Below are 17,831 nucleotides of genomic sequence, written 5' to 3' on the forward strand. Positions count from 1 at the left end.
TGATTCTAAGGTGTACTACTGCCCCTGAGGGATGGGAGTGAAACAGCACGAGGTTTCAACGTAGACTGTTATAAAGTATCTTGGAGACCCTGGGGATACAGCGCTCTTCTATTAACCTTCCTGATTAGATAACGCTTCAGCTAGAAAATAAACAAATAAATTTCAAATATTAAGCGCAACATTTCCGGCGCGGGCTGCAGATCAATGCAAATTTACCCAGCGAGCCCGCGGACTAATTGGCTCTTATTAAAGTGCTGGCGAATGAGCTCTGAATGCTAATTAGCTTGGCATTAAAACAAGTTAATTGCCTGTGTGCGTGTGATAGCATCTGGTGAGAGGAAGCGCGTCAGGAACAAGTTCAGGAAAAAAAAAGGGTAAAAAAAGTGATTCCTCATCATCACGTTCTCTGTGTGTTATGGGACTTTAGGAGCAGAAGAAGGGGTGCTTAAAAATTCTTCGATGACTCTTGTAAAAGATATTTAAACACCTTTAATGAGCGTTCTATAAATAAAACATGGCCCCTTTCCGACCTCGGAAGCTGCATTATTTAAATTGCGCGCTAGTAATGCAATTCGACAAAAAAAAAAAAAAAAAAGTCTTTGGTGGAGCAGCCGAGAGGAAAATGGAACTCGTGTTTCATGCCACGATAAGGGGAACAACTCTCCGGATGATTGACTTCCCCAAAAAGCTGTCCTGACATCACACTCGTTGATAGAGAAATTCTAACACAAGTGGAAGGGGGTGGGGGAGGGGGACGTGTTTGCCAAGGGTATAGCGGAATTTTAAGGGTTTTTGAAATGAATGCATCAGCCTCGATGTCTCATTGGTTCATCAGTCACTACAGTAAACAGCTTTATTTATACAAAAAAACAAAACCGTTTCCTTCTAACCGAGGGGTCAGCTACCCACGGCTCCTGACCTGCATACGGCTCTTTTATCACTCTCCATGTTACCATTGAATGTGCAGACTAGGGATATCCCGATCACGCCATTTTTCAGAGGATCAGAATCAGGTGAAAAGGATCAGGTTTTTAATTAAAAAAAAAAATACCTTTATGTTTTCTCCTTCATGCTTGAACGGCCTCTCAACCTCCCTTCCGCTGCTTTTCTTGGTCAACAGTGCAACTTGCATTTGATACTTAACCCTTGAGAGTCGAAGGACGCGACGTCACCCACATGCCGTTGGTTGGTCTCGTTTTAAAGTGCGGAAGTTGCGGTTTACTCTCGTTATTATTTGAAGTCAATCAACCAACTAAAATATGAGATATTGTCATTTAAGTTTTATAGTTTTATTGTCCTCTCAAAAAAAACATTAAAACGCTGCATGGATCATTTGTTTATGTCTACATTTCCATCATTTCTTGTCCTTTTTCAAAACGGAAGCTCCATGAAAAAAACAAATCAAACGAACCCTTTCGAAGTCACAGTGGAAGCACAAAATCTGTTTTTTTAAATAAATATAACTGCCGTGCGAGGTTCCACCGAACGAGAGGGAGGAGTGTTCTGAAGCAGCGAGGTGGCGAGCGACGGCCGTTTGGATCGAGCAGCGACTTTGTGTGACTTTGAGAATGAACGGAAAACTAAATTTAGCGCAAGCAATTGTGCTTTTTGATCAACTTGAGGAAGAGGATGGTCCAAATTCGTCATCATCGTCTTCTTCGGAAGAGTCCTCGAGTGAAGATAGTGACGGATTTGAACACGTGGGTGACGCCAACGACGAGCAGAGGTAAGCCAACTCACTTTTTTTTTTGTATGCTGAAAAAGTTTATTTTGAAAGTTTCTTTTGATATTGCAAAACAAAGTTAATTTTGTTGCAATATAAGTGTGTGTTTGTGTATATAATAATAAAATGTGCATATCAGATCAAAGTCGTACTTGCACTGTGTGTATCCCAGGCAGGAATTTATAATTTGTGGTGTTCTTCTTTCTATATGAAGATTAGGGATGTAGCACATATTCAGCTATGGTATTCTTTCTATTGTCATACATATAGATTTCCATTATTATTTATTGCTGTATATATTTTTGTTTTATACTTTATTATTTTCATAAATACTGACTTTTTTTTCATGTACATTTATAGTGACAGTGAAAGTTAAGTGAAATGAAAATGGAAGGGTGGAAAGAGGACCGACACCCCATGGAAGTGTGGGCTGTGTGATGTAGCCCTGTGTCTAATTCCAGGACGAAACTGCTTTCCGGAGTGGCATGCCTGAAAAAAATTTAACTTGTTTATTGTAAATATTTTTGAAAATACTTTTTTCCAATGTTATATATTTTTTTTTCCCCCCCACAATCAGTCTTTTCAATTTGTGTATATAAATGTGTGTTAAAGAAGCTTGATTGTGTGTACATAGTTTTCATCAGGTGATGGGCCGCAATACCTAAACTCATAAAGAGAAGGCTTCTAAACACTTTTTGTGTTAGATGGTATATATTTTTTCACTGTTCTTCACTGTTTGGTCTGCTGTATATAACCTGTTTTGACTAGAGCATGTATAAAGGCAAAAAACGCCTATGGCTATACCTGTTGTTTATGTTGAATTGTCAAATATAAGACTATTTATGGCTATACCTGTTGTTTATGTTGAATTGTCAAATATAAGACTATTTATTCTAAATTTTTTTGGTTGAATGTTCATCCTAACATGTTGAATACATATTACAAAGTTTCAAAACGGTTTGTTACGCATGTTTGGTTGTCAATTGGACATCAATATTAAAAATTTTGACAAAACGATTTTGGAATTTTTGGTCTTTTTGGCCCCAAAATGATGATTTATAATTGGTCAGTGAAGGAAACAACAGTTTGGACATGAAGTTCAAGGTGTCACAAAAAAAGGGACCAAACCAGGCCATCGTAAACAATCTTCGTTGTTGAGAGGCTGTTCTCGCCAGCGTGAGTGTCAAAGCATAAGTGAATTCGAACAGAGTCACTCAATGAAATATTCAATAAAGATAAGCATTTTTCTACATTAGTGAGTGGAGTTTGCATGTTCTTCCGTGCCTCCATGGGTTTTCTCCAGGTTCCTGCCACATCCCCAAAAAAGGTGCATGGTATGCGGATTGAACACTAGGGATGCAACGATACAATTAAGTCACGGTTCGGTACGATTTTTGATACAAGGGACACGATTTTCGATTCAATTCAATTAGGGCTGTCGAAATTATCGCGTTAACGAGCGGTAATTAATTTTTTAAATTAATCTCGTTAAAATATTTGAGGCAATTAACGCACAAATGCCCCGCTTAAACAGATTAAAATGACAGCACAGTGAAAGGTGTACTGGTTGTGTTTTTGGGAGTTTTGCTGCCCTCTGCTGGCGCTTGGATGCGACTGATTTTATAGGCTTCAGCACCCATGAGCATTGTGTAAGTAATTATTGACATGAACAATGGCGGGCTACTAGTTTATTTTTTGATTGAAAATTTTTGCAAATTTTTTTAAAACGAAAACATGAAGAGGGGTTTTAATATAAAATGTCTATAACTTGTACTAACATTTATCTTTTAAGAACTACAAGTCTTTCTATCCATGGATCGCTTTAACAGAATGTCAATAATGGTAATGGCATCTTATTGATTTATTGTTATAATAAAGAAATACAGTACTTGTGTACCGTATGTTGAATTTATATATCCATCTTGTGTCTTATCTTTCCATTCCAACAATAATTTACAGAAAAATATGGCATATTTTATCGATGGTTTGAATTGCGATTAATTGCGATTAATTAATTTTTAAGCTGTAATTAACTCGATTAAAAATTTTAATCGTTTGACACCCCTAGATTCAATACATTTGATGCTCCGAAACAAAAAATACTTTTTTTTTTTTTTTTTTTTACGTTTTTTTATTTTGCTAACAAGCAAAAATAACAATGCCATCATGTAAACATGCATTTTAGTGCGTAATACTTGTGTGCTTAGTACTTACTGATCTGAAAAAAGTTTGTATAAAAGTGCTAAGGACAATCTTTACTGTTTCTAAAGTGAACTTGGGAGGATCTAAACAGTTCGAAAACTACATTTTGGGAGCTTTTTCAATTGGATCGAATGTTTTTGCATAATGAATCAAACACTGCGTATCGTAGTATTGTTTGTATTGTTGTTTTTTATTGTCATAGTATGGTTGCAGCCTTATTGAACACTCCAAATTGTCTGTAGGTGTTACTGTGTGTGTGAATGGTTATGTGTCTATATGTGCTCTGCGACTAGCTGGCAACCTGTTCAGGGTGTACCCCGCCTTCTACCTGGAGTTTGCCGTGATAGCCTCCAGAGCCCCCGCGACCCTCGTGAGGATATGCGGTTCAGAAGATAAATGAATTATATGAATGTTATGGAGAGTGATAAAAATTAGGCATGCACAATGTATGGTTTGAATATCGCCATCACGATGTGTGCATGCGCAATAGTCCTATTGCAGGATGTGTGATGATCTAATTTTTTTGAATGTGTGAACTTTTGGTTTGCATCATAAAAGCAACACGTGTGTCGAGATATGGTTTCCTGTATCTCTTTTACAGTATATACAGCAATCTTCATCATTCACAGATAAACCCCCCTCAGCCTGTATTAAATGGTATTATACAGTATTAATACAATCGTATATCGTGGCTTTAATAAATGAATAATAAGCACATGAATACAATTAAAGTAAATTGAAGCACCTTACATCTATAATGCAACAATTTAAAAAAGTACAGAATCTAAGATAACATTTTTAAAATAAAGAATATGATAAATTGAACAGAAAATGAAGAAAAAAATAAGAATACAAGGATAAATGAGAAAAACGGGGAAAACTCAGGACAAAACAATCTAATAAAATACTGAATGCAATACACTAATACAAAAACATGGTGTGTAAACCAGTCTTCCCAAGCAGAGCTATTCAAGTCATCTGGTGAAAATTGTTCTAGTTTTAAAGTGATCCTCTACCTTAAATACATGTAGGCTCTAATAAACCACAATTGTTCTCTTGTAGTAAAATATATTTTTAGAAACACAAAATGTTAAATCAATGGCAATATTTTATAATATTTAGAACACATTTTGACCGATCGTTGGCACCATGTTTTTCGGGCTCGCAATGATGACGTAAAGTGGATCTTTCCAAATGTGTAGCGTATACAACAATCGCGTATTGCTGCCTAAACTCGCGAAGTAAAATGCCACGATGTGCTGCTTTTGGATGCAATTTCCAGTCAAATTGAAACAAGGGGAGTGACATGAGTGGTCAAGGTGGAATTATTATTTTTTGTGAATAAATGTGCATAAGTGGAAGCTTCTCCCCTTTTTGGTCCCTGTATGCACGTATCCTACCTACCACGCGTTACAACTGGCGCACGAACATTTTTTCTGGATCCTTAGTCAAGTAAGGGATCCGTCTATTACCTGGATCCGATGGTCCCACCGCGGCTGCAATATTGGTTTCGGATCTGTCTATTTTCTGGATTCGGCCGTCCCACAGCGGCTTTTCGGATCTGTCTATTTTGTGGATTCGGCCTGATTACGGCTGCAATGTTATTATGGGATTGGTCTAATTCCTGGATCTTCAGCGAGTGAAAAAACGCGGATTTGGATTACTATTGTTATCTTTTTTGATGACTATTCTTTGTGGGAGTTTTCCCCAAATAATACCAAATAATTAAAGCACTATGGCACGCTACAGTGACGACAGTGACTCTGACATGGACATTACTTTTATGGATTGGAGTTCGTCTGGGAACACGTGTGTGTGTACCGCTGAGATCCCGAGTGACGAGTGGTCAAGGAGGAAATATTTTTCGTGAATAAATGTGCATAAATGGAAGCTTCTCCCCCTTTTGGTACTTTTATTCATGTATCCTACCTACCACGCGTTACAATGTACAAGACATGGATTACACTCGATTCGAGGATTTGTTCCCGTCAGATGACGATTTTAGTGAGGACAGTTAGCACACGACAGCTCTGGATGCTAAAAATCTACATAATTATACTGGGATAAGTTTGAAAATGCAATAACTTACCTTGAGGAACATAAACCTGTGTTCTGAACAGCATACACTCTCTAGCTCCATTGTTATTGAGACGCACTTGCTGGGAGTACATCACCAGTTTTTCCCAACTCGTCTTATCAGGTACTGTATTTCCTGCTCACATTTAGCCTTTGCTGCTCGTCTTGTGAACGACTGAAAGTGCTGTCCTGCTCTTCACTTTTCCGATCTAGTTCAAATTGGAAGGGCAGAACCGACGACATGTTCGGGTAGCTAAGAGTGACACGCTGAAAGTTCGGCAACGGGCCAAGTGACGTCACGCACTGCGACGTAACAAGAATGGCGACCTATCACTTAAAATAATTTTAAAAACTTTGTTAAAACGAAAACATTAACAGGGGTTTTAATATCAAATTATTATAACTCATACTAAAAATTATCTTTTAAGAATTACTTGTCTTAAAGATCAAGGATCACTTTGGCAGGGTAAATTTTCATCAGATGTAATTCATGCACTGCAAATTTATAACGTGTTCATCAGATATTTTTTTTTCTTTTCTTTTAAATCTCGTCAAATAATTTCCTCCATCTTGTTTTGCGTGTTAAAGACTAGTTAACTGACCAGTGCATCAGATTATTCAGTTAACTTTAATGTTATTATTTGTTGTTAAACCCATAAAAGTTGGTAATTTTTCACCTAAATCAAATATTTGCTTTGAAATAATTTTTTGAAGAATATCTATTCTTGATTTAAGACCAAGCCTTTTTTAAGATTAAATATATTAAATTATTGCTTAAAATAAGTCTATTAGGCTTATTTTCAGATCGCAATTTTTCTGATTTCAAGAAATCTGAGCACAATTTACTTGAAGCACTTGTGGATAATTTCACTTATTTCTAGTAGATTTACACTGAAAACAAGGAAATTTAACTAGTTTAAACATAACAATTTTGCAAAGTGTACTGAGATGAAACTAATATAACGTAATCGGATCGGGAGAACTAAGGAATAATGTGCGATACTGGTGAGCAATACTTTATCTGTAACTCTTCACGATTTAGTTTCCAACAGTCGTAGTAATAGCTGAGATGACAGCCAGCTAGGTACTCCGTTGGCAGGGACGACAATCACTGCCCCGCCCCCAAGATTTACGCCGATTACGAACGCCACTAGGGCTGCAGCTATCGATTATTTTAGTAGTCGATTAATCGATGAACTAGTTAGTCCTAATAATTGAGTAATCGGATAAGGAACATGAAAAACTAAAATACCTGAGCTGAGCCTCAAACGGTATAAAAAAGTAAAAAATAAATGAGGATCTATGTACAACAAAAGAACAATTGGCTAACTTACATAGCAAAAGTCCGCTAGCTTAAATGCTATAAAATGCTAACTTTTTTTAAACGGCTAAATATACCTTTAAACTAAAATAAGAATGCATTAAAAAAACATTAGCTCAAACAAAAACTTGGCTTACATTGGTCTTAACAGGGAGCAGTTGGATTCAGCCATGTGAAATGAGGCAGACAAGAAGAAAGTGTATCCACCCTAATCAATAAAACGAAATGCAAACACTACCAAAATAAACCATTAATTAAACGAATATTCAAAGCAACAAAATTTAATTTGAATATTTTCTTTCTGATCAAATACTCGAGTTAATCGATTAATCGTTATAGCACTAAACACCACCAAAGAAAAAGAAGAAAACAAAGGTAAAAAAAATAGCTAAAAGTCACTGAATATTTTTTGTTATGCTGGAAGATTGGTAGAGTCGAGTCCCTTGGTATTTTGAGCCTAGGAGAGGCGTTTTATCCTCAAAGTATAATGTGGTAATTGTTTTTGAATGTTGTCATTTAGAAAATTTAATGTTTTATGAACACTGGCTTTGACATGAGCACCTATACTCCTTTTCATTTGGCATCATCAAAAGTGGCACGCATAGCACTGGCTCAAAAAAATTGAAGATAACATGTTTGGATGTGAAGTTCAAGTGGCATTTAGTTTTTGTCACAGAGACGATAAGCTAAAAATGTGTCTTGGGAGACTAAACCGTAATGACACAAATGCCAGTTTTCATCTAACGAGACGAGAACTTCATGAAATGTGCCATAGTTTCCGTCACATGTTCACATTGTGTGACATTTGATGTGTAGTTAGCCTGCCTCATAGCAGTCTCTGGGTGTGTCACTCATGTGACATGCTGCGGCTCCCCCCCGAACTCACTCACTAGTGTGCTCTCCGGTCTACTCATTGCTTGTTGTGAGACACACAGTAAGATTTGTCTTCTGATCTTTGCAAGAGAGCATATGCAATGTTGTTCTAGCCTTTAAAGATCTGTGCTGAGTGAGTCATCACACACTAAATGAACTCGTAGCAGTAGCATAGTACTCACGTTAGCATTGGGATATTGCCAACGGCAAGCGTCCTCTAAAAAAAACAAAAAAAAAAGTTATCCGAGAGATTTTTTTTACATACAGTTTGTGGCTTCGAGCTGGGTATAATTAATTGAAAATAATGTACTGTTTTCCTGCTGAGTGTGTATTATCATGTGAGATTTGTAGATGCTTATAGATGCTACAATATGTGTGCGGAGCTTGGAACCCTTTTTTTTTTTTAATCTTTTTTTAAATTTTTGGAATGAAATGTTCAGATTTTACAGACGAAAATATTCAGTAAATATCGACTAAAACTAGACGAAGACAAACACCTTTTGAAATGACTAAAATATGACTAAAGACAAATAATTATTAGCGTCCAAAAGACTCAAGACTAAATCGAAAATTAAAAGGGCTGTCAAAAATAACACTGGTAAAAAGGAGAGAAAACAAGGAAAAGTAGGCTAGCAAGCTTGCGTGCTTGCTCTTATTAGTGATTAGCACTTGAGCTAAATTAATCTACCAATGTATGAAAACAACATTTTTGTCACTATACCAGGTAAGTGATGAAGGAAAGAGTTGTACTCGAGTCATTCTGTTTGTATTTTTCTGTTTCAGAAAGGTTGAAAGCAATTATATTGCATTCAAGTGAGTATGCAGTAATTTTACTCTTAAAAGGAAAAAAATTGTATGTTTAAAAAAAAACGTTGTATGGGTAAAGTATCGGTCGATACCACGGAATTGGGAACCAGAAAATGGTATTTTGACACTTAATTTTAAAATCAATTTTCAAGAGGTTTGCTTTCCATGACAATTTCAAAATGTGCTGATTGTACAGCGGTCCGTTAGTAGTTTTGTTTTCTCTGCAAGAATTCACTGACTCCATGAAGTCAACACAATTGTTTATCTACAAAACAATGTCAGATTAAACTTCCAGTAAAGGCTAAAGACAAACAAATGAATTTTCATATGCAGTGTTGCTTCATCTGCACAGTGCTATTGACTATGATAGACAGTCAATCATGAGGCTCTTTTTGTCGTTTTGCTATTAATTTAAATGAGTTTGTCACTAGTAGACGTCCAAGCCATTTGAACATTGTCTGCTAACCCTCCCAGGTCAAATTGATTGCATGGCAGCCAAAGACTTAAATGTCAAAATCCAAGTATTTTTTGGGGTGTGGGAAAACGGGTTCAATTGCTCCTTTCTGTGCTAAATGTTGTCAACACCTGTCCCAAATACATTCAGGCATGAAAATGGGTCAGGGGTTAAAAAGGTGAGAAGGGTGCGGAGTAAATATGTTCAGGTAAGGCAGTCCCAAACAACAAAATTTCTCCAGATTAGTTAGCCGAATATTTTTACAATTAGTCGGCTAATAATTATCTATTATTTATTTATTTATTTTAAACTAATTTAGCAATGAAATTTTTGTTGACGCTTATTAATTCACGAAAACATTTTGGAATTCTTTATAAAAGTACAAATAAACATGTAAATAATAATTAATCACAGATAAACAATGAGGTCAAATGCTGATGGTAGGCCTGAACGATATTGAAAAAAAACTATCATTGCCATTTTTGGGGAACTAACAATAATAAAACGAGAAAATTTTTCACCAAATGACTTTAATAGATACATTTAGGATAGCTGCACTGTTGACCAAGAAAAACAGTTTGGTCGCTCTGCCGAGCAGGAGTGAGAGTAAGACGCTGGGTGCTGTACGAGCATGAAGCTGAAAAACAAGAATGTATGTTGTTTTTAAATAAAAACCCAACCCTTTTCACCCGATTAGATGCTCTGAAAAATGGTGCCATCGGCCGCAATTTATATAGCTCAGTTTAATCCAGGATCTGCACACTTGCTGCGTTTATGAACAAAAACAAAATTTTAAATGTTGAAAAAAAGAAAAACAACTGCACGTCCTGCGATGTGACTATTGCGAATGCGCACTTTGCGATGGCGATGTTCAAACGATATATTGTGCAGGCTTAGCTGATAGCATTTACTAGTGTGAAAGAATGGAATGTAAACATATTTAGAACACTGACTTTCCAACATGATTCAGAACCATTCTTAAAAAAATATCTACGGTGTTAAACGGTAAACGGTGTTATACTTGTATAGCGCTTTTCCACCTTTCAAGGTGCTCAAAGCGCTTTACACTACATTACCATCTACCTACTGGTGACACAGCACCAGGAGCAATGTGGGGTTCAGTATCTTGCTCAAGGATACTTAGGCAAGTTCATCAGGGCAGAGAATGGAACCCACAACCTCTGGGTTGGGGGACAACTACTCTTCCACTGAGCCATGCCATCCCCTGTGTGAAAACAATTTCCCGTGTCGACTGAAATGGGAAGCAGTGTGCGTGAAAGCAGGCGTTAAATTCCCGGGTCACAGCAGATGGCTGATGACTTAAATATCATAGCGGCGGCCGATGTAACTTCCTCCCTCTTCGCAGTAAGAGGAAAAGAGGTAAACAAACATCGGAATTATAAACATAGCAAGCTGGAAACAGCTAAATTAAACTGAAAACATGACCAAAATTAAAATGTCAATTTTTACATCGGGCCGGGCCAGGGTTCTTTCTCGCTAACTTTTTGAAATAACTATATATTAACGATGTATGAATGATAACCTAAGGAATACTTGTTATAAAATAAATAATTTGGATTAAAAAAAAAAGAAGGCGCTGTATGGTCATTGCGGAGCCAGCGCGTGCCTATACGCCCTTTTTAATCTTCCCCTCTGCGAGTCTGCAAAACCGCATTTGTTTATTTATATTTAACAAATTTTTCCAACATTATTTCGTTGTGTAAATAAATTTATAATGATCATAAAAATATGTAGTCTATTTAAACATTTTTTTTCTGCCAACTGAGAATTTGTTACAAAAGACAGGCTTTTATGCAGACATCGTCACAAATGTTATCACACAAAACGCGGGTCGGGCTTTAATACCCGCGGACAAGTTCGGGTCGGGCTGGATTTTTTAGGCCCGAGTTTACCTCTATCTTAAAGTCTTGATGAGCTTAAATTGGCTGCAGTTACGAAGTCGGGAATGCTCCCTCCGGAAAAAAAACACGATTTGACCAAGATTATGTTTAACAAACTTTTCCAGCGTTATTTCATTGTGTAAATGAATTTATAATGATCATAAAAATATGTAGACTATTTAAACATTAAGAAAATGTGCGTTTTTTTTTTCTGTCAACTGAAAATCCGTAACAAAAGACAGTTACGACATCGGGAACGCTCCCCCTGGAACAAAACGCAATACGACCAACATTGTGACAGCCGATGCCGACCAAAAATGACGTAATATCCGAAACAGAACATCAATGGACTCATTTGAAGTATATGAATGGCGGTCTGTTTTGGTGTTCAGAATCCACATACTTCTGCCTGCAGGGTTTTCGTTCCACCGACAAATGGACGCATTCCCCATGCAGAGGTGGGTGAATTCTCTATTTTGCCGGTTGTGGTGGTTTGGCACGCATGAGTTGCATTTCGATTTGTAGTGCAGTGCATTGTAAAAATTCTATGCGTCATCTTCGTTATGGATTTAAAAAAAAAAAAAAAAAAAAAAACGTCACGGATATAATTTAGGTTGCACTGAGATGTTCTTGAAAATTAAGACCACGGTGAAAAAATTCCAGACTTACAACAGCTAATTTAATACTTTTAAAACCTTTAATAATGGAAAACTAAATTCAATGCTTTTTTAATACTTTTAATAACCCGCGGGTACCATGATAATAGTATCATAATAATCATAATATTCATTGCAATCATATTTTTTAAAATGGGTGTTATTTTAAAGTTATTCTTAGTGTAGAATCTGAATTTTGTAGTATCATAGTATTTACATATTATAGTATTAATTCTGAAGTATGTGGGATTAACACTAGAAATCATTATTAATATGACAAACGTGACATGATTTCATTTTGAAATGTTCACCGGAAGTACGTTCGCTAAACCAATAACAACTTTACAAAAAAAAAAAAACAAACACTTTTCATAATTGCTTCTAGTGTCGCCAATAGATTTTTTTCATTTTTTCGTTTGCAAATGCTGTTAACCAGCGATTTTCATGTTTGATGTGTCACCTTTTAACAGCAAGTTTGCGTTTTGGAAAAGACTGCAAATGTTTTTTAGCAGGCTAAAGTAGGTAGTCTTTTTTTCCCCATTGGTCTCAATGTAGCAATGCTAACGTTTACAGTGTTTAATATAATTGTGTTTCCTTATTTTGTATGTGTGAACTGTAACCCCACGGCATGTTAATGACCAATAATCATCTGGACACAACAACTGGAGTCTCATATGTCATCTACACGCACAAATTTATGCACGCACGCAGTGATAAAACGCAGCCGTGAAAATTACCGCCCTCATTTTTATTTACCATGCGATAAACGGACTCATTGCATTTCGCGACAGGCTTAGCAACTTCAATAAAACATGTCGTTAGTTAGCTGGACTTACGAACCCCCCGAAAAATTTTCTCCTCGGATCTACACATTTCACGTAGGTCACCCTTTTTGACTTCAAAACGGCGAATTTCGCCAAAAGGTGAGTGATTTTCATGCCTGTACATTACCGAGCAGTTTTCGGCCATAGATGAGTTTTGATGTACAGGTTGCACATCAGTCACTACAGTGGACAGTACGGGGAATGAATAGCTGTCCACTCTTGTGATGAATGTCAAACTTTTGAGATGAATGTTTATGCATATAAAAGACTAGCAGAATTCTACCTTTCTGAGGTGTCGTGAGGCACACAGCTTGACTCAATGCCGACAGGACGCTCTGTTCGGCCAAACCAATCCTCAGCTTCCCCGCCAGCGACCTGTCAATCAATCACAGTGAGTCATGCGTAGCCATTTCGTGCCGGGCTCAACTCGAGATGCCGTCGTTACCTGACGATGTAGCGGGCTTCAGAAAAGCGGCAGGCCACAAAGAGGCCTTTGATGATGTCGATCTTCTTATTCATGGCCTGCGGCATGAGAGGACGACATTGAAATCCGGGTACGAGCCACGAGAGAAGAGCAAAGACTTGAGGTCAAAGGAAAGGAACAAAACTCAAGACGAGAGGGAGCTCATTGCTAGAGGGTGCGTTTATCTACTGAAAAACGTTTTTCGCATGAGACTTCATGTCACTGTTGCACATCAATCACTACATCAGACAGCAGTTTGAAAAGGGTTTTCTTCAATATGCATAATGCCAAAGTTGAACATATATCACTACATTACTAGAGTCAGTCTGTTTTTTTTTTCTTCTCCCAGTTGCACTGTTGAAGCAGAGCATTAGTCACAACAGTAGATGGCTATTATTATAATCTGAGGTCATTTGTCATGGACTGGACATAGGTTTGGTCTCAATATTGGTAGGGATGATATAACAGCATAAACTGCATGTACACGTTTTGCAGGACATTGATAAGACCAAACAGATTGGATGAACAGCGGTCAGGGCTACATTTCTCACTAATTAGAACCTAATTAATTGAGAGGCTAAATGATTAATGCAAAATAAATCTGTATTGACTTGTACTAACTTTCACACAGCAAATTTTACAGTATTACATCCTAATTTGATCTTTTTTTTTTTTAATGTAGTCGAATATTTTTTTTCATCTCTTTAAGTTTTAAAGGCTCGTTAACAGAAAAATGTGTCAGATTCTTCCACTTACTTTTAGTAAATATTACCATTTGTTCTTATAGGCCCTTACATCTAAACGTGTGTCATTTTTCACATAAATCAAGGAAAAAAGCTTTCAAATAATGTTTTGAACAATACCTATTCTTGAATTAACATTTGTAACACAAGTTTTTTTTAGATTAAATATACAAACTTCTTGTTTCAAATAAGTTATTTTCAACTAGCAATTTTTATATCAAGAAATCTTAATTAAAGCACTGGCAGATAATTTCACGTCTTTCTAGTAGATTTACACAAAAAACAAGGTATTTATTTTGTTCCAAGGAGGTGGGTTTTTGCAGTGCATATGCATTGGTTTAGGTGATACACTGTTCAATTGTACACTTTGTTTTCAAAAACTACTAAAAACACATTTTGAAAACTTCCAGAATAAATGTCTGAATTTTACTAGCAAATTTAAATTGCATTATTTGAACACAAATTATATTAACATACACAAGAAATAGAAACTTTTTAATCATCTCAAGTATCCAGGAATACAAAAAAAAAAACCATTTCTTATTACCACTCAAAATTGACTTTCTCAATAAATTAAACATAACAAAAAAGGTTTAGTCTTAGTTTAGTTTAGTCATGGAATTACAAAAAATAAATACAAATGAAGCCTTCCTTCATTATTAATACTGTTTTTGTCCACAAGCACAGCCAAACTCAACAAAAAATGAAAGCTCCTTTGGGCTGCCTTAAGACCACATAAGTAAAATAAAAACGAAAACTGCGGAGAAGGGTGTAAATCTTGGTTCACTACATTTCTTACAGCTGAGCAGAGTATACTAAATTTCTCATAGTTTAATTATCGTTAACATAGTGGAAAACACTTCTACTGTACCTAAGCAGCTTCCTACTCAGGTTCATAAGTTCACGCAGTTAATCGTAATGGCAATGCCAACTCTATCACTTCCTTTACTTACAGTGGCTCCTGGCCGAAAAAAACTTCTAATATCTCTCCTCTTCGAAGCGGCCGGAGGACGGAATACCGACATGCATGCAACATAATGCTGAACTGTGAGAGTGTGCGCGACTGCGCGTGCATGTGTGTGTCGGGGGCTGGTCAAGTCATCAGCCAATCAGACGTGCGCTTGAGGGGAAAAATGGAGCGGTACATTCAGCAAGCTAAAAAGGGGTAAATGTAAGTCTGAACATAATGAAAATTCATTCAATAATGGTAGTGTCAATTCTATCGTTACAACATACGGGAAGAAAATCTAAATGAACTATACAACTGAATACATTAGGGGTGTAACGGTACACAAAAATCTCGGTTCGGTACGTACCTCGGTTTTGAGGTTACGGTTCGGTTCATTTTCGGTACAGTAAAAAAACAAAATGCTAAATATAAATGTGCTAGTTGTTTATTACACACTTTTGTCCTTTCAACAATAGGAACATTAGCCTACACAAAGCTAGAATTCTGCTCAAAAAGTAGCGGGTATTTAAAGATAATCCAACATCAATTTGCCTTTCAGACCCCGTGTATTGGTCAGCTTTCTTTCTGAAAGAAAGACGAAAAAAGAAGTCCTGTGCTAAAGAAAAAAAATGAAATCCCAAGGACAAAGATTTTAATATGTATTAAACAAATGAAATGCCTCAATGAAACATTTTTTTCCTTATGAATGGTTTTCAAAAGCTTTATTGGTGGATTTTCTCCAGTTAAAGCGCCACACAGAAATTAATAAATGTAATTGTGTAAGCAGGATGTGTGTATTATTCTTATTATTTAATTACAGGTGTTTTAGCTCATTTAATTTATTTTATTTAAATGGGCTATTATTTATTTTATTATGTGTTTATATTTTACAAATGTGATCTAGTATTTATTTATATTTTATGTTGTATAACTTTAGTTCCTATGTGAATATTAGTTCCTATTTGTTTTGTTGTGGTAGGAGGACTTTGTATTGAACACGGGGCTGTGTTGGTTATTATTATAGCAGAGAAGACAGCCGTAAATCAACAAAGACAAGTCAACTGTGCCCCGATCTACCACTCAAGAGATCTGATGGACTCAAAAAGCAGGTTACGATTGAATATTAGTTTGAAAATCGACCGGATCCACCGTATTAATACACGAGTGACTTCCGGCCCAATCCTCGCTAGTAGTATTGATGCAGGAGGACCACGTCTCGCGTCAAATAATAAACTCTGCCGATCTTTTCGCGTGTGTCGTGTTGAGCCGCTTCTGGGACTGGTGTGCATTGGCTGATTGACTCTTTAACGGCTGCGTTTCACTGCGTTCTCGCGGCGGCCACGTTGTCGCGCCGTTGACGTTTCTGGACTGTCCTACTGTGTTGGTCCTCATTATAGTAGAGAAGACGGAGTAAATATAATCTACACATAAAAACTAACCCGATCTACTCACAGCATCGAAAAGTAAGGGTTATATTATGTCAGAAACTCGTTCGGTACGCGTCCATTCCGAACCAACTACCACGTACCGAAACAGTTCAATACTATTACATGTACCGTAACACCCTTAGAATACATTGTATAATGCAAATGAGGTTGCTTAAAAGTTGGTAGGGACAATTTGAGCATCCTGAGAAGTTTCTAGTGTTTTGTCCCTACCGTCCGTCCTACAGTCCGTCACTAAATCCGCTTATTACCACCTAAAAAATATAACCAGAATTAAGGGGCTTCTGACTCAACAAGACATGGAAAAACTTATGCATGCATTCATTTTCAGCAGATTGGACTACTGCAACGGTATATTTACAGGTCTTGATAAAAAATCAGTCAGGAAGCTGCTGCTAGTACAGAATGCTGCAGCCAGAGTCCTCACAAATACAAGGAAGCTGGACCACATTACACCGGTTTTGAAATCGCTACACTGGCTTCCAGTGAGTCAAAGGATAGACTATAAAATACTACTGCTCGTCTACAAAACACTTAATGGCCTTGGACCAAAATACATGCTTGACTTGTTAGATTCCTATGAGACATCTAGACCCCTAAGGTCGTCTGGAACGGGTCTTCTGCATGATCCAAGAACAAGAACCAAGCAGGGTGAGGCAGCATTTAGTTATTATGCTCCTCACCTCTGGAACAAGTTACCCGAACGTCTGAAGTATGCTCAAACTGTTAGCTCCTTTAAATCAGGGCTAAAAACGCTTTTGTTTAGCACTGCATATCCATAACTGTCTATATATTTCAATCTACCTGCCTTCTATTCCTCTTGTGCTTATCTCTATTGCTGATTTCAATGATTATTAGTAGTAGTAGTTTTTGCTTTATTTTTATTTTTGTTTTATTTTTATTTATTTATTTATTTTTAATCTGTGATTAAATGCAATCTTTTGTCTTGGTTTTTACGTTGTGTTGATTTAAATGTGATTTTTATGGTCTTCATGTGATGTAAAGCACTTTGAATTGCCTTGTGTTGAATTGTGCTATATAAATAAATTTGCCTTGCCTTGCCTTGCCTACCGTCCCCATGCAAACCAACGCCCTAGCATTGAAAGTCCTGCCATAGCAGTGAAGTCTCAAGGGCTGAACAGGTCTGCAGTTGAGGAGATCAACAACATCCCATCGTTTTATAAGGTATCCTAATCCCTTCCATGGAAAAAAAAAAACTTGAGAAGGGGCCATTTTGAATAAATTTGGATCACACCATATTTTTTTAACTGTATTTCACAGATGTTTTCATAGTTTGGCCGGGGGTTCAATTTATACACCGGACTGAGTCATGTAAAATTTTTTAAAAGGACAACCCCGACTTAAATAACATATTGGTTCTACAGGGTGTCCAT

General features: G+C 36.8%; 1 protein-coding gene across 2 annotated transcripts in view; it reads right to left on the bottom strand.

Moving 5' to 3' along the window:
* Positions 1-17,831, bottom strand: part of lig1 (ligase I, DNA, ATP-dependent) — a 103,007-nt gene that overhangs the window by 54,244 nt on the left and 30,932 nt on the right. For both annotated transcript variants that reach the window (XM_057857282.1, XM_057857280.1), the window contains exons 12-13: positions 13,283-13,359; positions 13,121-13,212 (exon numbers count right to left, since the gene is read on the bottom strand). In XM_057857282.1, coding sequence (XP_057713265.1) covers positions 13,121-13,212; positions 13,283-13,359 — 169 coding nt within the window. The remainder of the gene's footprint in view (positions 1-13,120; positions 13,213-13,282; positions 13,360-17,831) is intronic.

This window comes from Corythoichthys intestinalis, chromosome 14, assembly GCF_030265065.1.
Source record: "Corythoichthys intestinalis isolate RoL2023-P3 chromosome 14, ASM3026506v1, whole genome shotgun sequence".
Lineage (NCBI taxonomy): Eukaryota > Metazoa > Chordata > Actinopteri > Syngnathiformes > Syngnathidae > Corythoichthys > Corythoichthys intestinalis.